Source organism: Scylla paramamosain, chromosome 24 (assembly GCF_035594125.1).
Source record: "Scylla paramamosain isolate STU-SP2022 chromosome 24, ASM3559412v1, whole genome shotgun sequence".
Lineage (NCBI taxonomy): Eukaryota > Metazoa > Arthropoda > Malacostraca > Decapoda > Portunidae > Scylla > Scylla paramamosain.
Genome location: NC_087174.1, coordinates 7,101,616 through 7,129,612, shown reverse-complemented (window position 1 = coordinate 7,129,612; position 27,997 = coordinate 7,101,616). Strand labels below are relative to the sequence as shown.

The 27,997-nt window shown below is 38.8% G+C and overlaps 1 protein-coding gene across 4 annotated transcripts; it reads right to left on the bottom strand.

The window, feature by feature from the left end:
* Positions 1–30: 30 nt before the first annotated feature.
* Positions 31–27,864, bottom strand: LOC135112666 (uncharacterized). Of its 4 annotated transcripts, none has more exons than XM_064027299.1 (18): positions 27,666–27,864; positions 17,500–17,698; positions 17,155–17,342; positions 16,787–16,957; positions 15,634–15,717; positions 14,545–15,059; positions 13,245–13,389; positions 12,377–13,000; positions 12,133–12,264; positions 11,833–11,982; positions 11,551–11,728; positions 10,772–11,103; positions 10,471–10,637; positions 9,857–9,977; positions 9,440–9,538; positions 8,104–8,760; positions 7,714–7,833; positions 31–7,413 (listed from the first exon to the last, which is right to left on the bottom strand). In XM_064027299.1, the coding sequence occupies exons 1-18, from the start codon at positions 27,729–27,731 to the stop codon at positions 7,312–7,314; spliced, it is 4,050 nt and encodes a 1,349-aa protein (XP_063883369.1). In that variant the 5' UTR covers positions 27,732–27,864; the 3' UTR covers positions 31–7,311. The 4 variants fall into 4 exon arrangements, with proteins under 4 accessions (XP_063883369.1, XP_063883370.1, XP_063883367.1 ...); XM_064027300.1 differs by having other exon boundaries at positions 10,772–11,082; XM_064027297.1 differs by having other exon boundaries at positions 10,772–11,728.
* Positions 27,865–27,997: the final 133 nt, after the last annotated feature.

Here is a 27,997-nt window from a genome sequence, read left to right as displayed (position 1 = left end):
TATAAGGCTCATGGATAATTACTACTATTATTTTTTTTACTACAACTTTCTTTTATTCGTTACGGTTTTACATTTCTTCCCACACATGCTGAGGTGCGTCCATTACAAGATTCTTAGATGACTTCAACCAAAGTACATAGGATACTGCTCTTAATCACCCTGCAATGAGTATCCTTCCTGCACATGACTTTTTAGTCTAGCAATTTTCTGTTGCATCAGAAAGACTACACCTCTAGTAATATACATCACTCATAAATAAGAACACCTTTATAAAAATTCTATTCATCTTTTTTACATAGGAAATGCGTTACTTTCAAGACTTGTCAAGTGTAGAGTGCATTGAGTTATCACATTCTTGTTTATGGTTCATGTAATTCATACATGTAGCATTACAAATACAAAACAGGCGAATTCCTTATGAAGCCAAATCGTTAGGTTTGTTCAGCATGAGATGAAGCACAGTAACCAAGCAACACAGATGCCACACCTGATGCTTTCTTTTAGTTGCCTCCACATACAGAAGTAAGTTCATAACTATAATAAATAGACATTATAATCACATACCTATGTACATTAGGGAATATGTAATACATGAACAAGTGTCACTCTGGTAGGAGTGATGGAGGGCTGTAGGGAGGCTGTCTGACCATCACTTGCACCAATTGTTGGTCATTATCTTAATGTACATCATCCAATTAACTGAAAACTGGCTACACAGTGTATGTATGGTAGCCTCATTCCTAGCCCAGAGGCATTCTTTCTGCCTATACCTGGCCAGTGTCTCCAAAAATACTTAAAAAAACAGTATAATGTAACAAAGCATTGCAGCATACATATAGGTGTAAACAATGCAATGCAGGTGTTCCTGTGTGAACCAAATGTTAGCAATGCCCTCTGAGGTGATCCACAAGCTGGGTGGATTTTGGTCTTTTTGCCACACTATAGGTACACACTCTAACACTCTACAAGCCTGCCTATCACTACTCAGGTACTCTAGGCTAAGAGGACAGAGCAAAGATACATATAGTTATAGTGTACCTTTATAGCCAAGAGCTTAATAGTACACTGTACACATTGTGACACAGGAAGGACCTTTCCTCCTGACTCTGTTAGTCTTCTCCATACATCTACCTGCAGTCTATTACAGAAGCCAACTGCAAGACATAGAATAGGTATGTAGGTACTATATTCAAAGTAGTACTTTATACTCATTATTAGATATGTGATGGTTAGCTATACATTCTCTAAGATGCAGTTTTAGGAAGTAACACTATAAACTTAGAATGAAATTAAAGTACCTTGTTGCAGCTTCTAGTCCAACAACTTGAGTTGTGTGCACTGCATCCTTCATTATGCTATGCCTGTGCCTGTCCCATAAATTTTCTTGAATATTATCGTATAGAAATATGCATTAACTTAGTTATCAAAGTTATAAAAATAAATAAACTTAAATTACCACACTCTCTACTGACAACGTTAATCTTCACAATCAGTTCATGATCATAAAACCTAAGGTGGGAAATGCAAGTCAATATGAGGCAAGTGAGGGGTGAAATATGAAGTTATGAAATGAACCTCATGGTTAATGAAGAATTTCTAATGAAATTATGATTGAGTTAGTGACTATGTAAACTTGATTTCCACAGTAAAAGAAAATACAGGACTGAAAATAATCCAACAAGCAAACATTCATGAAAATAACAATTCACATATTTCATTTAGCTTTCAAATATATAGTATGTTGTGTACCTGCCAGCATATAACAAATCAATTCACATTTACATACACTGTTTCACAAAAACTTGTTTGCATGACATCATTAGTTCAGGTTTATCAAGCAGTACAAATTTTCCTCTGAACAACAAACACTATAATATATAAAATGATTTTATTTCTTCTTTTTTTCTATTATAGCTTGAAAAATGCATCATAATAGTACTATATCAATTTTCACTACATTTGTGTTCCATACTATGTACTTCAAAAGTTTCATCCACTCTCTGGTTTAAATGGTGGGAAACGTATGTAATCATCTTATACTCTATGTCGGTAACTAATGTGGCATACAACATCAGCTGGAAAATTGCAAATAAAAACTCATGCATCTGAAACTAAATAAAGATCTAGGTGAATACAGTAAGAGTATGAGTTGTCTTTACTGATGTCATAAAAAATCAGTAACCCACAAAGACCTTAACACTTTGAAGCCACATGTGTGAAGTGGAAGGACAGTGCTACAGTAAGTGATAGAAGGGGATCAGAGGAGGATAAAGGTGGATTAAATCATGCAAGGAAGGAATTCAAGGCCAGGAATAGAGATTCTTCTCTTGGGACTATACACAGATATACAGATGGATGCATACAGACTGATGAATGGATAGATAGATAGACAGATATAGAGATAAAATGACATGAGTAGATGGGTGGATGGAGAGATAGATACATATATATAAACAGATATGTTTGGGACTTCAGGAATATTGATACTCAAGGCACAAAATTACATTGCCAGTGGTCCATGCTATTGGAAAATATGATCTTCACTAACTGACTTTCAACTAAAGGTCCTTTTGTGTTTAGTTAATGATGATATGGCAATGAGGATGATGAGGAGGTTGAAAAAGAAAAGAAAGAGACTGATGCTGCTTACCAAAAGGAGCTGCATGAATCTTATAGCAAATATATATAAAATTGGTAACTTGAATGTTGAATAAAATGCATTTAGCCACATGGATCAATCAAAGCAATGCTCAGTCCTATAAATTCTTTGGATACATTTTCAAGCTTGATGATAATGGGAAGTTTTCAAATATCTCTCTGCATAATTTAAATGTTTATGGATTATCTCAGTTATATAAAAGTCAGTGTCCACTATACCTGCATCACAGCAAGTTATCAAATATCTCTACATTTAATGTAAAGAGATATTTGCCAACCAGTTGATTTGTAAGTTCTTTCTACATATGTAATTCTTTAAAAAGCAAGTAAAATTTTAATCTATAAATAAGAACACATATAAATACATAAATAGTCTACAGACATATATTACAATGACATCTTTTGAAGGAGGTCAGCTGAGATAAGTGGGTCTACACACATCCTCGTACATTCACAAGCATTAACTAACACCTAAGTCTGGTCTTCTAAGGAGTGGAGGAATAAATCTCATCACACTACCAGTAATTTAATATATGTCATAGTTGCACCTGGCACTGCACCACATACTGAGCTGCTCACTGCTGTAGGCTGTGACACGCCTTATACATGTAGTAATAGTGGTGCCATGAATTCCATCACGGAATTAAAATTATGTGTAGCATTTTCCTTTTTTTTTTCTTTGGTAGCCAATGAGGAAATATAAAAATCTAAAAGGCATTAGTTTTCCTTATATCAAATTAGTCTCACACTTAGACAGGCACTGGCCTGCACATTCTGATTCCTAAGTCTGAGGAAAGTTTTTCATTTAATTATTCCCCTTAAAAGATACCATTATATACCATAATGCAAATCTGTAAAATATTTCCTCATATAATATACAAAACATTTTCTTACCTTTTCCCTACTTTCACCTCTTCCATGCCATCTGTACTTGCCCAACACATCAATATTTCCTTCTTCAGGTGCATTAACACATCCTCCATATTTCCCTTCCTTACTATTATGATACAAGTAACATATGGTAACATATGTTAATCATGTTGCATTTTCAGATGGAATGAAATTTGTGTTTCAATGAACATGCAACTCCAGTAAAACTATTACTGTACAGGCCTTTCATTTAATCTCTAATGTAATAGATGTAAACTATAAAATCTTCATAAACAAACACTCTTGATGGCCTTGAAAGACCATTGATATTACTCCCATTATTACATACAATGGACAAAAATCCTCCTCCTCAAAATGTAACTTGTAAACTGTACAGCTTACAATAGACACAAACATATCTAATGGGATTCTTGAAGACACCTTTACTGCAACATCAAGTGAAGAAAGAACATTTAAGAAAATAAGAATAATAAAAAAATAATGATAAATAAATAAAATACATGTCAAACAAAGCTCCTTAGCTCAGTACAATTTTTAATTTTCTTTACATTATGCTGTCCAGACTTGTTTGGTGATCTAATATATATATATATATATATATATATATATATATATATATATATATATATATATATATGTGTGTGTGTGTGTGTTATATAAATATTACAGGCAATCTTTTCATAAATAAATACAACAAGGTGCTTGTATGGTATTCTGGCATAATGAAAATACATGATATAAACCTTTGAGAATCTGACAGATAAAAAAAAAAAAAAAAATGGCTGAATGATGGACACTGAGATGTAAGAACAATAATGAATACAGATTTACATGACATGGATGTAGACAGGAATAAAGAGAAAAGTAATGACTGTACAAGGAAAAAACAAAGCATTGACCTAACATTAAATTATTGATACCATGAGTGCAACAGAATAATGGTTAATGTATTTTGGATATAAAGAAAATGAGATGAAACTGGAATACTTTGGAGAGTTAAAGGTGTAGTCTATTCATTAGGCTAAAATGTGTACAAAAATTGGTATCTTGCAATGGGACAACAAAACTTTGTGGAACATGGAGACAAAAGGAACCATGATGGTGAAGGACTTACAGCAATACTCTTGGGACTTAGAATGACTATGAACTGCACAAATTAAACTACTTCACTTTCACTTACTGACCATAAGGCAAGGTTTTATGATACCAAGGAAGCTTAAAAATTATTTCTTATTTCAATTTGTAAGACCACGAGTGACAACTTACTTCCTCTCATTATGTGACAGAAACCAAATGTAAATATCCTGCAACTATTTATTTTGAGTAGATGATAGATGTACAGCTTATTAGAAAATGTCTGGAGATTTTGAACAGTACTGAGCCTCAGCCTTTGCTAACTGGTGTGAGATTTTACGATATCAAGACTGACAAATTGCTCACAAGTATCTTGTGTGAAATAAAGTTTGGTAAACATTCATGGTAAACACCACCTTTCCAGCTCTGCATGACTTTCCATATTTTACTGCCCTTAGAATCATCTACAAAAGTATGATTTGGGAAAAGACCTTAATAAATTTTGAGAATATCTAAAATGTCACTAGTTGAATTCTACGGTAAAAGATTTGCAACTCCATGGAAGCCCTGAGGTACACAATAGAATCTGAAGACAGAAAAAATTGTGGATTTGTTGAGATGTACTATGTAAAATTTCTTCAAACACCAGGAAATGAGTGAAGCCTTGTGATCAGTAAGGAAGGGATGTGACCTCCAATATGAAAGTACAAAGTGATGAAGATCCCTCCTGGGATGCCACCAAAGAAGCTATTAGTATCACATCACGTGTGTCCTGGCAAGGCCATGCAAGAAACTTACCAGTCCATGAGACTACCAGGATTCTGATATAATCCTTCAGAGTCACAATATTTGTTCTCTTGGCTGTCAATGTATTCCCAAGATCCTCACATTCAGCACTGATCAAAGAAATGTGTGCAACACCTTAAGCCTATACAAAGTCACATATCCATACTAATGAAGGGCAGGAATTTTTTGCTGCTGGCAAGATATACAACATACATGGAATGCTACAATTTTGAAACTTTTCTTTCCTGCAAGAAAACAAAGGCAGCGGCCAATATTGTTGCCATAGAGTGGTTTATACATTATCACGGCAAGTTGTTAAGGCCACAACATTATGATAAATATTTCAATTCATCATTCATTACAGATAATGTTCTTTGTATATTATATTTACAATGGGAAATAAGATATCTAATTTACAGTAATACTTACAGCCGTATCACGACTTCAGGCACACATACTCATACCTGAATTTTAAATATTACCTGTGATCATATAAAATTTATAAACATAATTAATAAAGACACATTTCAAAATATGTAATGCATAGATTGGATTCAATAAATAACTCTTGACAACTAACATTTGGTAAATAAATAATATCTTCTGACTCAGCACAATTTCCATGTCCCTGAACAAGGGAACAGCATCCCTCTCAGTCCCAAGCCACTCAGGATGACAGCGCTCATGGAAACAACAGCCTCTCCAGCACCTTCAGATAGAAACATGACAATGGATCTCGACCCTGGAAGGAGCTGTGACTTTTCCTCTGGGAACATGAACAACACCCTTCAGCACCCTCTCTATATTCACCCTCATAAATAATACTGCCTATCTGTCATCAAGACATGACTGACTGTTAGAAATGCTTCAAAGTTTAAATAATGCATTTTCTATTAATAACATAAACATACACAATGCAAATGATGTCTGGTAATGCACCTTACAATAGTTACAAGTTCACAGACTGCGAATGTTTAGAGGAGAATTCTAGGTGGCAGGATGGGTACATTATACAAGTATTGCATCAGCCAATGTGCCACCAACACCCTGTAGTTATCTCAAGTATCATATTAGGTAGATAAAAATGCTGCTGCATAAAATAAGTGTAAAACATCAAAGAGAAATACTGTAACCAGCATTCCACAGCAGAACTGTATTTGAAAGCTCACACACAAGTGAAGTGCAGAACACCCTGCAGTACCACTGTGTGCACGCTACATGCAGCTTAAAAAAATGAACATTTAATTCTAAACCACACTATCAAAATTACACAAATCAATATATATGAATAACAAAATCTTCATCAGGAAATAAGGAGTCTGAGGCACTTGCTCCTCAGTCCTGTCAAGCAGGTGGTGTTGTGCTGGTGTCCTCTCCATAGCTTGGTGGCTCCTGTGTTTCCAGCTAAGGTGCAGCACACCTAGTATTCTTCGTTATTTCTAGTTACTATAAAACACCTATCTTAATATATCCATGAAAATACCTGAAAGCATGTTACAGCTATATAAACATGTTTTAATTTAAGTAAATGAGAAATTCCATCTTCTACACTCAGCAGCTGCAAAATTATCCATATTATATGCCTTTCCTCCTACAACAATGCACAAAGGAATAAACTTTTTAAAGCTCTGTATTGTCACATGACTAGAGGTTAATGTCCTAACAAGATACACTCTTTTAAGTTGATGAGTATTAATGTATATCTTACAATCATCTAGTTTTCAGAAATTTCTTAACACATCTGACTATACTCAATTATTAAGAGGGAAAAAAAAATAAATAAAAAAATCCCACAAGCCCACAAACAGCCACCTCCACCTCGGTGTCAGTGGATGTAAGCAGGATGCACATCAAGGCTTCCCTTCCTGGAGTAATGGTGAGTGGCCTCCACACACCACAGCCTTACAAATGCAGGAGAGACCATCCATTGCTGGATATCTGTGAACCTTCCAAGAGGAACTGCTGGACACCTGCATCTTCCACCCGCCGCAGGGGAAACTCAACCTGTGTCAAGGTGTTCTATATAAGTGATGGTGAAGACACTTGGGTAATGGAAAGACTTTTATGATAACCTGGATCACTTTTCTTTTTAAAAATGACTGGAACTGGTTTGCTATGTTGTACCAGTATGCACTAATTCCTAAGAAGATAATAGGATATAATTGCAGCCATCCTTTTTTCCCCTAGTCATGGTATAATTATTCAGACTTCATTAAATGGCAAAAACCATTTCATTACAATTTGGCATGCCAGTCCCTAACAATATATTTTTGACAACAGACCATGAGGGGAGAAGCACCTTACCTCAGAGCAGGACTGCCAGGTGTTGGCCAATGAAGCCAGGAACTGTTGCAGCTGTCCTCTGGAGCGGAAGTAAAGTGCCCAGTCTCCGGAAATCTCTCCAGCTTCACTGCACTCAAACTCCTGTAAAGAAAGTAAACAGTGCACAGATTTCAAACTTATTCTACTATTTCTTGCTCACAGCACTTCAGTCTTAAATTCCTCATCATTATTTCATATAACCTTTCACCATCATCCAAACTAATCTTTTATTCATCAGATCATTTTTTCATATTTAATTTTCTTTTTTCCCTAAGCTACTCTGCTTTCTAACTCATACCTACAGCTGCTAATCTTTTAATTTATTTGTAACCAATTATTCTACTCTATGAGCTGCAAACACATAGGACTCACCAAGAGGCAAGTAGTGGGGCATTCAGCATAGATTGAGACAGAAGACAAATGCTCCAGCGCACTTATTGTCAAAACCTTCACTTCTCCAGTGTATCTAAAGCTTTCAGTATGGTGGAGTTTTTCTTCCTCTCTCATTTTCTCAACTGGGATGTTCTGTATCGATAACTTCCTCTGAGGAGATGGTGGTGGTGGTTTTTCAATGTTATGTTGCCTCTCACTAGCTGCTTCCAAGTCCAGAAGTCTTGAGAGACTGTTCTGGCGGAGATGAAGACTTTTGCGTGCTGGAGACAAACACTTCTCCCCACGAGAAATGCGGCGAACAGGACTACCAGGAACTGATGATGTGCCACTGACATGGTTCAAGGAGGTTAAAGAAGAGCTTAGGGGTTTACGTTCTTTGATGTGAAGAAGGTGCATGTTCTTTGGTTTGTCTGGTTCTTTCTTTTCAGTAGGGAGCTGAACCTGAGGAGGCTGTGAGCTGGGAGAAGAATCAAGAAGCTGCTGAGAGGTGGTAACAGAGCTGTCTTTCTCACTGCTATTGGAATCAGGCTTAGGGGGTGGCCCAAGGAACAGATCTGACTGCTGTGCCAACAACACCCCAGACTCCAGCAGGACCACACGGCACGGCATCTGTGTCCTTTCGCTGATGTCTCGCACCTGAAATTACACTGAATTAAGTAATTTAGGAAAAGCAAATGCCTTTCATGGTTGACAGAAAGCTTAATGTTTTACTAATTGGGATAGTTCTATAGGTTAAATCAGATAAGAGACAATAAATAAAATCTTAGTATGATTTGTATTTTTATATGTACCTAATTTCTTTGGGAAACTTGAATGAAAAAGGAACCTTGAAACTAGTACATATATATATATATATATATATATATATATATATATATATATATATATATATATATATATATATATATATATATATATATATATATATATATATATAAGATAATCTGATAAAACTTAAGCCACACAAAGTTCTGAAGCTTATGTTTGTAAATAGTAATTATCTATACCACCTTAGGTGATTCTTGGCTAGTCTCTTATTTGGAATACTTGCAATAGTAACAAATGTTTGTGAGTACTTCCTTCTTTGAAATTAGACTTGACCAGCTATTTTTATCTAAAGTTTTTCACATCTCTTGAATACAATAACATTTACTTATTCTTAGATCCTCATTACAGTTTATTGTCTTTTGCCATATTCTGAATGTTTTTACATATAAAAAATCAACATTAGTTACTGGTTCTATTAAAAAATCAAAATTTGTTGCTGGTTCTAACATAATGGTTTCACCTTTGAGGTGTGGGAAAATAAACTTACACCACTGTTGATGATGGTGAGGAAAGCCTGGAGCCACAGGGAGGCCTGGTGTTCATCAGAGGCTGCCAACATTAAGGGAGCTTCTTTCTTCCTCAGCAGCTGAAACATGCCAAGCTCATTAGGTATGGCTCATCATATCACTCAGGAAAGTAAGACTGAGTCATCTGATTTGTTACTCTTCAGAAACAGAAAGAGACAGATTTTTATTGTTTTATAGCTAAAAAAAAAAAAAATACAAATAATAGAAAATAAAATTAAATCAAAATAAATAAATAAATAAATAAATATATATAAATAGATACAAAATAACTCTATTACTCTAGTGTGCATTGAATGGTAGGAAGTTACTCAAGAAAAACTGACTTCCAAAGAAATACTATGAAAAGCAACAAGAATGGAGGACAGACAGTACTGTACCTGGAAGGCATGTGGTCGCTGACTTGAGGAGAGACGCACACACCCAACACACTGCACCACCTCCACTATCATATGGGGCAGCCTCTCCCGAGCATCATTGAACTGGTACAGCACTCCAGCTCTGCCAAAACAGATATGGCAAATATCAACTGAAGGCAGATGAGGTCAGACAGGAAACTTTCACTACAATAGGGCATACTACTCTCATATACATTAAACAAGATGTGTAATGTATGGTAACTCAAACAGTTGTTAAAAACCTTTTCCTTGACAAAAGTTTGTTAAGTACAGTGGAATGAATGGTGCGTAATCTTGTCTTTAACCTCTCACTCACTTTCCCTTTACTCTCACACTGATTCTGTCCATCTTTCTAATGCAATAGTTAATCAGTATCTTCACTCTTTCATACCTTTCACAAGTAAACTCTGGAATTCTTCCTGTTTCTCTTTTCCCCTTTCAATGACTAACTAACATATAAATCACACCAAAACTACAACCATTACCATTAATCTTAAGTCTTAATCCTATATCAGTAAAGCACCCATATGTATACATTTAACAAGAGCATATGTTTGCTGGAAGATCTATGAGAGGGAAACTTTCCACAGACTCACTTGAGTATGAAATAGGCAGGCCTCCAGGGCATCAGAAGGCCAGGAGGCTTAAACATAAGGGAGCCTTCCTTGGTGGGACCAAGAGGGCCATACACTGAGTCACCTCCCCCAAGGCTGCTGCCATCCTCCCAGTCCACCAGCCAGTAACCAACCACTTCAGGAGACTCCTGCACAAATGACACAAAATATTTATGTGTAATCTTTGTTTTTAGTTTTAAGTATGAATATTTAACTTAAAAATATAATAGTATAGGTTTTCTATTACTCATAAGTAAAAAACATTTGTACGGAAGAGTCCCACCTGGAGACGAAGCCTTGACTTCAGCCACCTGCTGAGTCCTGACAGTTCCCAGGCAGGATGCACCACCACTGCTGGGAGGCTCTGCTCTAGATAAGCTCCATTCCAGCGAGAGTATCCTCCAACAAAGGAATAAAATTGGTTTTGCTTCTGCAGCTCCAACTCCACAGGATGAGTGTGCTCCATCTCAGTGGACCCCTTGATGGTGCCCCCAGACCTCTGGCTTGTGTCGCAGGACTCGGGTTCCTCATGCCCAGAGGTTTGGCTCATGTTCAGAGATGCATCACTGATACTTGACAGTGACTGGACCATGTCTGATGAAGTGGGAGTTTCATCTGATAATGAATTACTTAAGTCTGAAGCATGTCGACTTGAGTCTGTGGAACCTAGAATGACGTCTGATGATAAATGACTAATATCATTGGATATTTGACTAGCATCAGATGATGCTCTGCTTAGCTCACCAGATGTGTGGCTTGCCTCAGACTGACTGGTGTCATTGGACATATCACTGATGTCTGTTGATAACTGGCTGGCATCAGTTGACTCTTGACTAGAATGGGCAGATCCTGGAGTAACTGCGGGGGATGCTTCACTACTCTCAGAGGACTCCTGACTAACATCAACAGATTTCCTAGAATCCCATGCATTAAGGAGGGATTCCTCTAAGAGGGAATTGGAGAAGTTATCAACACACTCCCTAGTGAATTCTTGAAGAAAGCCTTTCCTTGTGGAAGGTTTCAAGTCTTTCTCCAATGGTGGAGCTGGCATTGGTCTCATACCTAGCTTTCCTGAGAGGAAATGGCGCCGGATGGCAAGCTCCAAGGAATTCATAAGGCTATGAGTAACATCAGGATCTCCAACCTCCAGCTGGACACCAGGAAACACTCCCGTAACAGAGAAATCTTTCCGCATTGCTTCCTTACTCAGGACACAAACCCAGAGATCATTTGCTCCCACCTGAAAGTATTAAACAATTGTATTCCTGTTTTATAATCATGCCATTGTACAAAATAATAATCATGAACTCTGAGATTACTCTACTAACACTGTTCTAAACTTACGATGATAGTGTGGATGTCTGTGTATTTCAGAGTGTGGCGAGGCTTTGCTCCTCTTGGCAGCGGTGCAACAACATAGAGAGCATGAGAAGATAGAACTACTTGTACCCCAACGCTCTGTCCTGTACTGTGGCCTTCTCTCAAGCTGAACATCTGATGGCATAAAATTATTCTCCATTACCACTGAACAATGTTCACTACATTCTCATATTTATGAATTATACACATGGTTTTGTATTTCACATCATGTGCAAAACAAATAGCCAACCAAAGTTGGATCAGTTGAGATAAACTTTCCCTTACCCTATAAAATTTTTCCTCTTCAGAAGTAAACAGATGATTACTGAACCTTTGTTTACTCAAGGGATCCACCTGAGTCCCTGGAAGTGTGAGGTTAGACTGGCCCTGTGCTACTTCAAGAGCAAGTTGCTCCTCCTGAAAATACAAGAGAGAAATTCAGAGTTACCATATGTAGTCTTGAGAATATAGGACTGGGAAAAATATGTTCATTAAGCAATTCATGCACTTGTTACTTCTTCTTTCTAACCTCTTCCTTGAAAGCAGATGGGTCCACTTTAGCAGGAATATGAAGACTGGGCCATCTCTTTTCTTCCTTATAGAACTGTTTGTACAGCCGCCTCCGGTCAGCCAAATTTGCATGATGTGTCTTGGAGTAGCAGCCTCTTCGCTTGGGAAACCTCTGCAGGCTGGAGTTTTTGCTGCCTGTCTGCCACGTCTGAATGTCACTTTGGTTAAGATAGTCCTGTCTTCTTTTCGGTCTTGTGCCTGTTGGTCTCTGCAAGTCACCTGCCTTGTAATCTTGGTATATCCGGGATATTAGTGCCTCTTTTCCTATCTTTCCATCTTCCTGGCATCCTTCCTTCAGCATCTCCTGGCCTATCTTAGTCAGCTCTTCCCACCGTACCCCATCAATGATATCACTGTGATGGGAGAAACAGCCAACCTGAGGCTCTCTCTCTTGTGTTGCTTTCTTTTCCTGCTCACTGTCCAAGGCCTCCCCTGTGGGCACATCACTGGCATTGTTGTTGTTACTGTCATCACTGACACTGTTGTTATTGTTATTGTTCTGGAAAAGGCTGGTGATGGATTGGTGCAATGGAGGGTCTTCCTGGCCTTCTGGAGGAGCTCGCTCACTCAATACAGGACTGGACTGCAAAGAAGAGTGGAAGTTATTATTATAAAGATTAACATATTCCTGCTTCAAGATGATAGCTTTGACATGAAATACTCATTAAAATTTATGTATTATTACAATTGTTGTTTTTCATGGTCTCATAATTTTTTTATGTATTTCTCTGAAACTTATTTTATTTTCCTATCTAAGCCCAATGACATAAATACATAGAAAACATTTAAAAATACTAAAGAAGAAAACATGGTTAGAAGTGACTTACCTGGTCAAAGGAAGAGAAAAGTTCATCCAAGGACAGAGTCATGGGCAGCATCCCCTGAACCTTGAGGCTGGACAGTAGCTCCTTCAGGTCACTCAGGTCCCGGATCTCCATGCCTTTCCCTGAGCTGCTGCACAAACTTAGTCGTCTGCAGGAACATTCACCACCATGTCTTTATAGTAAGAGTGTTAAGATGTAGCCTGCACAAAATATTATTTATCTAAATCTGACATTTACCCCAAGAACTCTCATGGCACTGTCACAACAGAAGTGTTCCCATTAATTCTTGTCCTTGAAGTATGTCTTTCATGCTCTAATCCTCTCATTCTCCTCTCAATCCTTTCTCTCACACACTCTAACACTAGATATTTTTCCATTCAATTAGAGGTAGTCCTCTTACATCTACCATATTCATATTCACTCTCATCACCTCACTGTCACTATTTCTATATGTCCAAGCCTTATAAGGGTTAATCCCAACTATTTTAATTACATATTTCATTCCTTCACCTTTTCCTGATCATCCCATCCATTCACCATACATTCTTCACACACAACAGGCATTTCTCAAGTACTGTAACTCATTCCAGTAGCTTTGATCCTTTACTTTTATCTTTCACTCCACATCAAACTCTCACTTGTTGATACCATTATTTCACCAATCTTTTTTTTTTTTTTTTACTTTTATACATACCTACTTCCAAGCTTGCTCTCTTTTGCCATAAATGCTAGAGATACAACCACTTTCCTCCCCTGCACAGCTCTTTCTCCTGTCTTACCTTTGATGTTTGCACAGGAACAAACTAAGATACTTAAATTTATGTGCTTCCTTAACTTAGACTACTTTTACATTTCTCTGAGCATTCACCACAACTCACACAAAGATACTTCAAGCAAAAATGAACTCTAATTCACTCACAAGAATAACATGATGAGTATGTATATTAGGTATACACATGTGCAAGATATCAAAGGCAGAAGTCAACTGGCCCATAATCACTATGACTTCCTTCTCTGGCCCATATAACCTTCATCCTTATCATCCCAAGGTGGTAACTCTCATCTTTCTTCCCTTGACCTATCTCTGTAATGTAGCTATCACTGCATGACATTAATGAATAATTAAATAAATGAATAACTGAAGCTGCCTCATGAAGCAAAAAATAACTTACCCATAGTACAGCAATCAAAAGTGTGATATAGCTTCTATGTAACAATCAAGAAGGATATCTTACTCTTACTGTGTATGTTGGATAGAGGCATCATAACAACATCTCTCATAGACAAACTGTGAATATCTTACTTGTGCATGGTTTTGTTGTTTGACTCGGTCTCCAAGGTGTCTGTGAAAGAGACCCGCTTCTCACTGTTCTTGGTGGAGGACACATTCTGCCGAAGGACAACCTTGGGTTCTACTCTAGTGTGGTCATTCTCTTGTCCTCCACATTTACTTTCCTTGGTGCTCTTTGTCTCCACATGACTTGACTGGGTATCATCCACTGATGTAAATTTTTCCCCACAACCTTGTGTCTGTACATTATCTGCCGTAAGTCTAGAACAGCCTTTTGTATTTTCTTTGTTTCTTGCAGCACTATCACCTTCCTTACAATAATTATCACAGTTTTCCCCACCAGACCGAGGTGCTTCAGTCCTATCATCCAGTGGTACATTTGCCCCACCACCAAGAGAGCCTCCAGTGCTCCCTTGGAGTTCATGTTCCTTCTTCCTCTCTGAGCTGACAGGTGTGGAAGTGACAGGTGTGGTGCCACCTGAAGAGTTCTGCGAGGAGGACCTACTCTGTCTCTTTCTTCTTGACACCTTATGAAAGAAAAAAGGCTTTTTAAACTTAAACATCTTGTTTGCTGTGGATCAGGACACAATGTCTCAAACTTTTAAGGTCAATGCCTCTCTCTCTCTCTCTGTCTCTCTCTCTCTCTGATGTGTCATATCTGATTAGATAATGCTTATCTTACCTCCTCAAGGTAGATTTTGTAAAAATGGGCTTGAATGAGATAATATGCACTATTACTTTTAAAATCAAATTCTTCTCATACGCTCACAAAATAAAGATAACAACTGAAATAACACATGCTTCTTGATGATTATTTTTGACTATTCAAACTTTGCACATGTTATACAGAAAATTTGTCATAACATAAAATGGTGATAAATTATTATTTTAAGTATGTGGACATGCAAAAACAAAATTAGAATGGCAGGTAATCACAAAGAACTACAGAATAATCTTACAAAGATCTAAAAAGATGCTACATTTCCTGTGCCATAAACAAAACTTAATAAACATTAAAGCTTGCATCAACAAAGCTGTAAACTCTCATCAAATGCATGAAATCATCAAGTAGAGAGATGGGAGGGAGGGACACTTAACTACCTTGGGAATGTGTTCAATGTGAATGGATGTATCCAAGTCCTCACATGTTGGATAAGAGACCGGAGCCTCTCCTTCAACAGAAAGCTGAAAGAAATCAGTTAAACTCCTGTACAAGCAGACCATAAGACTGGCTCTTCATCAATTTAAACCTAATGATGGAAACCTCTGAAGCACACCCATGCATGGGTCATTACACCTCCCCTCTCAAAAAAGCTTCAAGCAACTGCATCTTTCATTTTTTCATTTTTTTTCTATTTCATATCTATTTATCTATCTATCACCTATATCTATCTATCTATCTATCTATCTATATCTATATATATATATATATATATATATATATATATATATATATATATATATATATATATATATACACACACACACACACACACACACACACACACACACACACACACACACACACACACACACACACACACTTCTCTCATAAGTTTCAGGCTGCAGAAAACATGATAATTATATGCCTCTTCATCTGTCTGTTTATGTGTCAAGGTATCTTTCCTGTTGCCAATTGCTAGGAGCTCCTTTAAGACAGAGCAGAAGAGTCTCCATCTATACTAAGCAACACATTTGATTCAACATTTTCTATAATGCATTCAACATATTTCAGTCAGGCTTGTTAGATGTTTTCTTCAGATCCATAAATGCACCATACACCTTCATTACTCTTTGCTTGCTTTTTGGAATTATATCCATCAAAAAGGCTGATCTATATATATATAACCTCTCCTAATTCTACCTGCCTCTTCCTCAAACTCATGTAATTTTAAATCTTTTGCAGCCTTTCAAGTAGCATTCTATTCAATTTGATATTTAAAATTTAATACAGGGAATATTTTTTTTCTAGACATTATTCCTGTACACACATTAGCCTATGTAACAGCCTCCCCATGTTTTAGTAAATAGTTGGCTTCTTTCTCTTCACACTGATGATAAACAACATCCACATCTGATACCGAAACTTTCTGAATGAAAGCAGCATAAGTGTAGATGAGCATAAAACCAATCATGTTTGTTATAATAGTCTTAGTAGGTTTAGGAATGGATTAAGAAGGTAAGACAAGAATTTACTGCATTACCATCTACAACTCAATGCACACTAAGCAATACAGGCCTATTTGGTACCTACCCAATTCTCCTCAAGAGCTTCAGAACATGTGGTATCCAGATCAAGGGGGTCCTGCAGTGAAGGGGAGGGAAGGGAGGAGCCCATGCTGGTCAGGGAAATGCTCATTGAGTTCATACTTGTTCCAGAGGAGCTGCCAAGGCTCCCCTCTGCCTGCATCCATCCGGGCACATCCTGCCGATAGAATAATTTTCACCATGTGCAGATGAAGTATGTGGCATTGCGTCATGTGTATGACCAATGGACAGTAACAATCAAGAGAATGAAAAGTGTATGTGGGAAGTGGAAGGTGTACAATCTGATAGAGAAATGGTGGAAGTTGATGGTATGGGGAAGAGACAGGTTGACAAGTGGATCCATCAAGGCCTCACCATGGGTATAGCAAACTTGAGGTGCTCCAGGCCAGCTGTGAGCATGAGCAGGAGGTGGGCACGGTGGGGGTCCCGCAGCAAGCCATGAGCCTCATAGTGGGCAGCCAGCAGCCCAGTGTGGGATGTGAGCACATGTATGTAGTTCTCAAGCTGCCCTTCATTGAGGCAGAGACAGATCCAGGACCGACCTGCATAAAGGAGGGATGGGAAACATTTTAGAAAAGGCTGACAGATAAATAGATAAACCTGCTACTAAAGAACTTTATGACTGTGATTAAATATAATTTTACCCTGCCTGGTGATTACTTATTATTGCATGGTGTGAATGAATACAATAAAACCTACCTCTGGTGAGTGGCTTGGTGGCATAGGGGAGGGAGGTGATGGTGCTCAGGGAGGGTCGGTCAAGCAATGTAGAAACCACAGGCCAGTAGCCGTGGCCAAGGGAGCGAAGGCCATGGAGGAGGGCGGCATCGAGACTTAGCACCAGCCACCGCCCTGTGCATGCTCTCACACACCCAACGCCACACCATTCCAGCTGAGCCTGAGGGATGCCAGTGTAGTGTTACTTCATTTGTCACTGCAGCAACTGTTATATTTCAGAGAGAATATGATTTTACACTCTTCTTCTTCAACCAGTCAGTGATGCAGTTCCTGATGTGCACAAGTAGTGGGAGGACAATCACAAATAATCAAATTGAACCTGTCTTGTAGTTTGACTAGGGAAGTGTCACACAATACCTTGAGTGATCTACCACAAGTTAAATCAATGACATTGAGGACAATAATTAATCACATTATACATATATACTACAGTAACAGAACTATGACATTTTCTTTGGTGTGAATTATGACTGAATTGTATGACTATAACATATGACACATTGACACTGCATAAATAATCTGGTTAAAGGTTAGCTAATTTCTTCTTGAATGAAGATAGAAAATCATTCTGCATCAGTTTTTGTACATGGCATTTTTTTTTTTTTTTTTTTATGTAGGAGGGACACTGGAAAAAAAAAAAAAAAAAAAAGCCCACTGAGATGCCAGTCCCAAAAGAGGGTCCAAAGCGGTAGTCAAAAACTGAAGGATAAGAGTCTTGAAACTTCCCTCTTGAAGGAATTCAAGTCATGGGAAGATGGAAATACAGAAGTAGACGGGGAGTTCGAGTTTATCAGAGAAAGGGATGAATGATTGAGAATACTGGTTAACTCTTGCATTAGAGAGGTGGACAGAATAGGGGTGAGAGAAAGAAGAAAGTCTTGTGCAGTGAGGCCGAGGGAGGAGGGGAGGCATGCAGTTAGCAAGATCAGAAGAGAAGTTAGCATGAAAATAGCGGTAGAAGACAGACAGCTTGAGGTGTTGTAACATTGCGGCGATGAGAGAGGGAGGCTGAAGGCAGTCAGTTAGTGATCCGGGTAAATAGATACAACACATACATGTACATGTTGTCTTATCTTCATATATAGCTGGAAATCACATAATATTAAATAAACCTATGAGTACAGGCAGGAGAAATCTCATTATTTGGGTCAATAGACTTCCGCTTGACAAAGTAAAAGATATATGTGTGTGTGTGTGTGTGTGTGTGTGTTACTATAGTCCCACCATAATCACAAAGTCATCCTCAGACCAAACCACCTCCTCTGCCGCAGTCTGTAGCTAACAGAATTTGCCATCCAGAAATACGTACGTAGTTTTTTATGTATATCGAGTTTCCCCACTGAGTGGAATGCAATGTGAACTGTGTACAATGAGAAGTAAAACCTATCTCTATCTGTGCCAGGCTGAAATCCCTTTGAAGACTGGGAAAGGGAGTATAGCGAAATAAAAACGTCATTCCTTGTCTCATTGCAAAAATAAATATAAAGAGGAAGGGGTTCAACTTTCTAGCATCACTAATTTTGATTGTATTTTACGACACGCTGCTGGCGGTGTTCTTCCAACGTGGCTATGGAGTGTGTGGCCAACCTGGCAGGCCGTCTCCATTATATTACAGGGGGGTTATATACAGACAGTAATAGCAACGTAAAGATAGTTGTTTGTGAGTTATGTGACGGGTTATGTACAGACAGTAATAGCAACGTAAAGATAGTTGTTTGTAAGTTATGTGACTGAGTGTTAAGATAGTGTGTTCCATGCTACACACTGCCATCTGGTAACAGTACTGTACCATCACAGGCAATGGCTAGCTATCTTAGCACCGCCGCTAGTGACGCATTCCCGAGGGTTTGGATAACAGTACCACAAAAGCATGCTGCAACATATCATTCAGTCATTCTAAAATTTCAGGTCAACATCGTACCTAACATGATCCTTATGAAGCGCAGAACATGTTACTTTTTAAAGGTAACCTATTGGGATAAAGTTCCTTCTCTCGGGTACGTGTTTCGCTGGTTCATAAGATGGATCGGTGTCACGATGAAACACCCAGCGGCAAGTTTGTGAGTGTGAGTAAACTGGTCGATAAGTAAAGAAGCGTACAGAAAACTCTATCAGCAGTCGCCAAGCACTAATGACGGGGAAGATGTGGGCGATAGAATGAGTACTTGTCCCAACACACACACGCTATATGCCTATTATTAAGTCATTCCTGAGCAGTTTTCAGTAAAATGTTCAGCTGGGTACCGCACCCGTCTCACCGGCGACACACATGTTCTGTGAATGCGTGATAGGAAGCCGCGTCACACTTGTCCTCCATTAAAACTGCAGCGCAAGCATTTTCAGAGTGCAGTGCGTTACTGTATGTAGTATGTAGGTAGAGTTCGTGTGATTAGTTGCAATGCAATTAATTAATAACAGTATCATGAAGAAGGGGTTGAATTTTAGTTGCCGCTTTACTACAACAAAGGCCGCGTCTAGCGCAACACTTCAATATTTGATGATTATTGCTTATTGAAAATTCTATCGAAATGTTAGAGTTAATAATTACTCTACACAAAAAGAAGACAGCACCACAATATTGTCCTCAATAAACCGGATAAAATAATTCACAGATTGCAAACTTTTCCTTCAAGTGCTCCAGGAGGACAACAAACTCCATGATCGATGGCCGCCTGGGGAGGTGCGGCAGGCGCTGCCAGGCCGCTCGCTGCGTGAGGACGACACACAAACAACGCCAGGCCGGTCAAAGCCACTTCCTGCATGGCCAGGAGGACCGCACGTTCAACACATCCCCTTTACTATAAAATACAAACAGAGAGCCCTCGATCCGGTTTGCATCTCCTGATCTGCCCACCAGCAGCCACTGACCTTTGCCTGCGGTTTGCTTCTTATAATTTACGGGAAAATAAGGAAGATAGTGTGTGTGTGTGTGTGTGTGTGTGTGTGTGTGTGTGTGTGTGTGTGTGTGTGTGTGTACTTGGTAACAGCTTGGCGATTCGTGCCGCAGAAGCAGCTGACGTAACACAGTTTCTTGGTGACCTCCGCATGAGTGAGGCAAGGACCCGGTCGATCCTAAGAATTGCTCCTCCGGTCATGGAGAATTTACGCTCCAACTATTAGGAATACGCCTTGCCTCTACAGTACACCAACGATGATAGTAGTAGTAGTAGTAGTAGTAGTAGTAGTAGTAGTAGTAGTAGTAGTAGTAGTAGTAGCAGCAGCAGCAGCAGCAGCAGCAGCAGCAGCAGCAGCAGCAGCAGCAGCAGCAGCAGCAGCAGCAGCAGCAGCACCACCACCACCACCACCACCAGTTATAGTAGTAGTAGTAGTAGTAAGAAGAAGAAGAAGAAGAAGAAGAAGAAGAAGAAGAAGAAGAAGAAGAAGAAGAAGAAGAAGAAGAAGAAGAAGAAGAAGAAGAAGAAGAAGAAGAAGAAGAAGAAGATCAGAAAATTCTCTCTCTCTCTCTCTCTCTCTCTCTCTCTCTCTCTCTCTCTCTCTCTCTCTCTCTCTCTCTCTCTCTTATCCTTCATGAAAGTCCAGCGCCACGTCACACATTCTCAAAAGTGTTAGTCTCAACATAAGCTTCAGCGACACAAATCCTATTCAAGTCGGGACAACGGACGCCAGACCTTTCCTTGGTAGAGGACAGTGACAGTTGCTTCTCACTACCTAGCCAACTTTCATCGTTCATATTTTTCTACAGTGGCCAAGGAAAAGGATCTTAATCTTAATTTGACAAGTGATTTATTACCCGGTTAAAAGATAATTACAACAGCTGAAAATTTAATGTATATTAAAATTACAAATAAAAAAAAATACTGCAGTAGGGATAATATTGAAGTAACATTAGCGTTTTCACCCGAGGGATTGCTTACGTCAGGCTAGGTATAGATTAATTCAGTTAATTAATTTCACCGTTTATCCTTTCATTGTGCAGATCACGATTTGAAGGAAAAATCATGTTACCAAGAAATAAATAGTTTGAAAATTGATACGCTTAGTTTATTTTAATAATCCCCAATAGTTATATATTGTTATATACAAAAAGACAGGACAACGTTCATACCAATTGGCTAGAACTATGATGCAAGAAATATATACTTCTACTGTCAATATCGTTTCTATCAGTATCCCCTCAGATGACTTTCCCATGAAAATCTAGTAACACTCATCCCTTATCATCGTTATCAGCTAAATCCGTATTTATCATTTCTTATCTAGAGGTGATGAATTCCTGAACTTTGACGCACTATAAACATAAGGGAACAAGATTAATTAAATATTTTACATAACATTGATATTAGTATTACTCTTTCCTTCAAATTCCTTGCCCATTCATGTTCAACATATTATACCCAGCTACAACTTGACTGGACCTGTATTTCATCCCTCTCACTGCTAGGCGAGTGTTTTTCCCATAAACAACTACAGTTTTTTGACATTTACTGTTGCACTACAACCTTAGATAGCCTTGCAGATTACAAATGAAAAAAAAAAAAAACTCCTGTTCTTTCTTTTTTCTTCCTGCGTGTCATGTGAAACAACTTTTCCAGCAGCAGTAAAAAAAAAAAATAAATGTCTTGGGCTCTCCCATAAGAACTAGTATTTTCAACAAAGCCTATAGGGATTAGGTCGGATTCTGACATGATTTTCAAATGATGATGCAAAAACCTTGTTAAAGTATCACTAGTCATTAAACATGTCTTGAAAACCACAGTAAGTACGCAGCTGGTGTTCTCGTATTAGTATGCAGTTTGAGGAATTAGAGGGTTTAACGTCAAAACTATTACCGTAACAATTTTGCCAGATGAAAAAAAATAAAAAATAAAATAAATAAATAAATAAATAAATAAATAAAATAAAATAAAATAAAATAAAATAAAATCGTATCAATTTTTGTGTTATTTAACTTATTTTTACACAATACCGGGATTCGAAGCCAGGCGAGATCTTCTATGTTGAGACAAACGCACGAACAAATAAAAAAAAAAAATATCTACGTAGTGTTGTAACTCGAAGCAGGAAGTTTGATCATCACTGCCCCCCCCCCCCCACACACACACACACAGCATGGAGCCATAATAAAGGCCACCACGATCAACACCTTCCTGTCAAAGAAATGTCACTGCCTTCACTTCCCCCGGGCGGAGGATGAACATGTCTTCCACCACCACGACAGTCTGAGCCCCTAGTCAAACAGGAAATAGTGGGTGTTGTTTGGCATTCTCTCTCTCTCTCTCTCTCTCTCTCTCTCTCTCTCTCTCTCTCTCTCTCTCTCTCTCTCTCTCATAAAGATGCAACAGGGAAGTGACAATTAACCTGAGAAAAGACACAGAAGAAAGAGACATGCAAAACTGGGCCATTCGAGTTTTCTATTGTACTCTACTCATGTATCGCTGAGTCATGCCCAGTGCCCAGCCCCGGTGACTCATCATACCATGTGATTCACCACCACTACCGTCGTGTCCTCATGCACTCATCCCCCACAGCTGGCGGACGCAAGAGCAAAGAGCAGCTTCCTCTCCCACTCAGCTGAGCCGTCACTGTTTATATGTAGAGTCCGTACACCTATCATATATCCTATAATCTAAAACACTAGGGGATTGGAACATAAATATTTTCAAGATTACACGTCAGGAATGTTAAGGTTTGGTATGCGTGGTGGTGTCTCCTTTATTAAGCCTTTTAGTAGTCATCAAGGCAACGCGACGGCTAGGACGCTTTTAGGAGGGAACTCCTTGGGGTCAATGAAGCCAGCCAGCGGACGTGCCTTTAAAATAAAGATTTCCTTTCCTTCTTTCCGCCGCGTTATAGAAGAAAGTCATAACTCGGCATTGCGTTGCGTCTTTTTCAACTCGTAGCAGTAGTGGTGGTGTTGGTGCTGGTAACAGTATTGTTGTTATTGTTTTTGTTTCTTTTTCATATTTCTTTTCGCCTCGTTACTGAAGAAAGTTCTAACTCTGCGTATGCCGTGCCTTTTCCTAGTAGTAGTAGTAGTAGTAGTAGTAGTAGTAGTAGCAGTAGCAGTAGTGGTGGTGGTGGTGGTGCTGGTGTTATAATTGTTGTTGCAGTTATTATCGTTGTTGCTGCCGCTGTGGTACCACAGCGGCTGTTGCTAAGCTCCTCTGAATGATATCGCGATATAGTATCAGGAAACTTCAAAAGCTTAAAAATATGTCTCCCCCTTTCTCCGATTCTCATTGTTTCTTTGTGGAACGGTATATTCGCCAATTCCATACGTACGCGCAGGCCAGAGAGAGAGAGAGAGAGAGAGAGAGAGAGAGAGAGAGAGAGAGAGAGAGAGAGAGAGAGAGAGCGTGCATTTTGAAAGTGGTCCCACACCTTGGTTCCACTACACCGCTGTCCTTTCTTCATGATAATGTGACGAACCTCTCTCTCTCTCTCTCTCTCTCTCTCTCTCTCTCTCTCTCTCTCTCTCTCTCTCTCTCTCTCTCTTTCTCTCTCTCTCTTTCAGACCGGCCTTCTAAATGTCATGTAAGTGAATTATACTGTACTTAAGTATTACTCAATGGCCAATAAAATATATCGTCTCTCTCTCTCTCTCTCTCTCTCTCTCTCTCTCTCTCTCTCTCTCTCTCTCTCTCTCTCTCTCTCAATACACAACTTTCATGGCACCTCTAAGGCTCTATCGACGAAAAATCAAAAACATGCAGGAGGTAGAAGCCTTACGAGGGATACCATTCCAAACTTGGCCCTATCAAGTACCCCGCTCCCCTTTAAGGCACACGATGAAGCCTTCGATTGTCTTGCAGTGTAATGTGATCTCAGCATATACGATTACCCTCAAAGGGGTGCTGGAATATTGTATACTACCTGATACTCGCTACATGAACTATACGGTGCCAAATAGTGGACAGTTATACAAGAAAAATAAATTACAAGATTATTATATCGTCCGCAAAAAGAATACATGGAAAAGTTATATGTTTTTGCTTAGTAGTAATGAGTGTTTGAAAGGTCCGTTGAGAAAATGTGTAATGAGCGACCCATCAATATATTTTCAACATAAATTAGACAATCTGAGAGAGAGAGAGAGAGAGAGAGAGAGAGAGAGAGAGAGAGAGAGAGAGAGAGAGAGAGAGAGAGAGAGAGAGAGAGAGGTATGAATACGTGGGAAAGAAAAAAAAAAGCTTGGAACGCCCTGCCCTGATAATAAAGATTACCTAAAATGTTGGGATCCGCAATAAATTTAAAAACCCCTGGGAGTTTTATGCAGAATATGAAAATCAATTCATACAATAACCGGGTTCTTGTCAGTGCACGAAACAGGATATATTTAACTGTTATAATAAATTACTGGTATTTTTAAACTTAATAATAAAACAGTTTAATATAAATCAAACATTCGTATCAACGTAAATAGCAGGGCATGTTAAGCAAATCAAGTTACGACATTGTTAATCTGTATCTTGAATACAAATCAAAACCCACCACTCATGACTGATGGCTCAATTTTAGGCTAAGTATGAATACAAATGCACGGAGCTAAGAGTGAATGATGCATGTATCGATGTGTGGTGAGATTGCTGGCTTGGTATATGGATAGATCATAGTTGACATTGATAGATAAATAGGACATAATTCAGCACGAAATTCCTGCCAGAGAAAGAAGCACACTGTGTTCAGCGTTATTACCCAGGGGAGGGATAACAGCTGGGCACTACACCAACGCTTAAACCCACGCACGGACTCAGAAGGGGCTCTTGCGGGTTCCTTGCGTAACCATGACGCACACTGCTCATGCGCGGGGCCACATTTGCATCAGGCAAATTAAACTATTAAAAATTCCTTATCGGCTTTGTTCTTGTTTAAGATGGATTAATCTCTCTCTCTCTCTCTCTCTCTCTCTCTCTCTCTCTCTCTCTCTCTCTCTCTCTCTCTCTCTCTCGTGACGTCAAACACTTGTAGACTTAATTAAGGATGTGACTCATGCCTCGCTATATCTTAATATATCCATTCATCTTTATTAATTTATCTTTATAAATTTTTGAATGACCATAGATGCCTATTATCAAGAAAGACAAGAGTTGAGGGCGAGATGAATCAATTATATTTCCCCTAAGTCCCGCGTTTGATCACGTACTCTAGGTCGAAATCAATTTTCTTTTCGCGAAAATTGCAAAATACGGGCGAGTGTATAGCTACAATATAATGAAAAGTATTGTTACAGAAGGGAAAGTAAATTCGCTTGACCAAACTATCATTCATATCTGATTTTATTTATGGTTTTGCTCGTAGCGTCCTTGTCATAAGAACTATAAGTATGATCAGCTAATATAATATTTTGCGTGCTGGAAAAAATGAAAAAAAAAAATAAATAAAAAAAATAAATCAAATAAAATAAGTAATTCCTTCTACTTTAACTTATTTTTTGTCACGCTATTGAACTATTCAATCTGATAATGTCGCGATGATCATTTGGATTGCATCTCGCTATGTTTGCATGATTTTGCTACCAACATATATCTAAAAATGTCAGTATTTCTTAAATCCCTTGCCTTATATAGAATGACACTACGAAAACAAATAATCCCCACTTTCTTCGTTACCATGTTAAATTAGCCATCTCACATAACATGCATTATATCGCCAGACACAAAGCGCCTATTGTATTAAACTCATCTGTTCTGGTCAGCGGTGTCTTTACTTTAAAAATCTATCTATATACTCGTATATACCAGACAGACACCAGACTTAAAGGCGGGTAGCCGAGAGAAGACGTCTATACATACACACACATTCAGAACCATTCTTTCATTATGTACAACATATATAGAAGTATTTTTTTCGCACCTGTCTTAACAGTTATCATATATATATATATATATATATATATATATATATATATATATATATATATATATATATATATATATATATATATATATATATAAGTCCAAGTTAAGTGTATTGATCTTGTGCCTACTTTACAGGATGGTGATGTCAGTGGCTGCTTCACATGGGTTGGTGTGCTGGGTGTGAGCATTTTACGTGGGAGTGGTGCTTTGGTGTAAGTTCTCGTACTCGCAAGAACGTAAGGGAAGGTGCAAGAAGCTAGTAGGCCTACACGTGGCACTCCCTGTTTATTCACTTCACACTGTTACATTATGTTTCTCAAGTGTTCTGCCCATCATTAATTTACAAATTATCAAGGGTCCGCACATCATCCATTGTTGACTGTCGTGTTTTACGTTTAGGGCGTCGATCTTAACTGTAAAAAATCAACTAAATGAACAAACGGAATACAGAAACAAGTTATAAGATCCAGCTAACACACACACACACACACACACACACACACACACTAATCGAAAACACCTATAAAAGATCTACCACGCCCTTCACACCAGTTATTTGTCAAGGTAATGTCAGAGTTAGCATCACTGTCATCAGTTGTCAACAAATATGGAGATAACCATCCTCTGCCACCACAAGATACACGTCGTTCGATATGCAATACGAAAGGAGTTGAAATATGAAGTCATGCGAGGGAAACACGAAGGAAATCCCAGTTACGGACAGAGGAAGAACGGCTATCTGGGCCACGAGATTCCGGGAAGAACAAGAAAGAGTATTAAACCAGCATGACGCCGGAAAGTAAAGGCGATCATGATGATACTTATATATCTAAAACTTCTATTGCATTACGGAAATAAACTATACTGAACCAGAAAATAATAAAGAATGGGGAAATTAGAATGTTTGTAAAGCTCGCCTACTTCTGTGAATTATCAGAAACTAGTGAGTGTAAATATCAAGCAGAGTCTTGTGAGGGACAGCGGGAGTGCTGAGAGAAAGAATGGGAGGAATATGAGGGGAAAGGTTGAAATCCCACATCCACGCCTCCTTGTTGACAACTATAGCTGGGTGGTGGCGGCGGTGGTCCTGGTGGTGGCGAGGCGGCGAGAAGCGATCGATGGGCCCGCTATCCTGCAAACTACGTCTTTCCCTAACTTTCACCTGCAATACCCCACACATCGCGGTATGAATTGTCACTTCCACACTCTTCCCAGCTCGGATGAGGGAGTTAGTTCTGAAATTCACCGTCGAGGCACAGAAAGGTTTCGTCATTGCACCGTTAATTAAAGCAAAGAGAATGCCGTTACCTGCTTGATGGCTCTCCCGATTTCATGGATGATGCGGTCCTTCACGCCTCCCCTGATAGTTGTCATTGCCACTCCAAGCACTCAGCGCACATCAGAGCCAGGAGACTGAGGCTGGCCAACATAGGTGGACGGGAATGGTTACATCCTTTCGTGGCACACACTCCCTCCACCACGCTCCTCAGCTGACTGGCCTGCCTTTGCCACACAGGCCCACACTGCACGCCATCACCGGCAGCCAAGGCAGTAAACAAAGGAAATATGATAAGATCGGAGTTTTCATACTACACAAAGTAAATGTTAATAAGATGCTTTGGAATATATTAATATGAAGC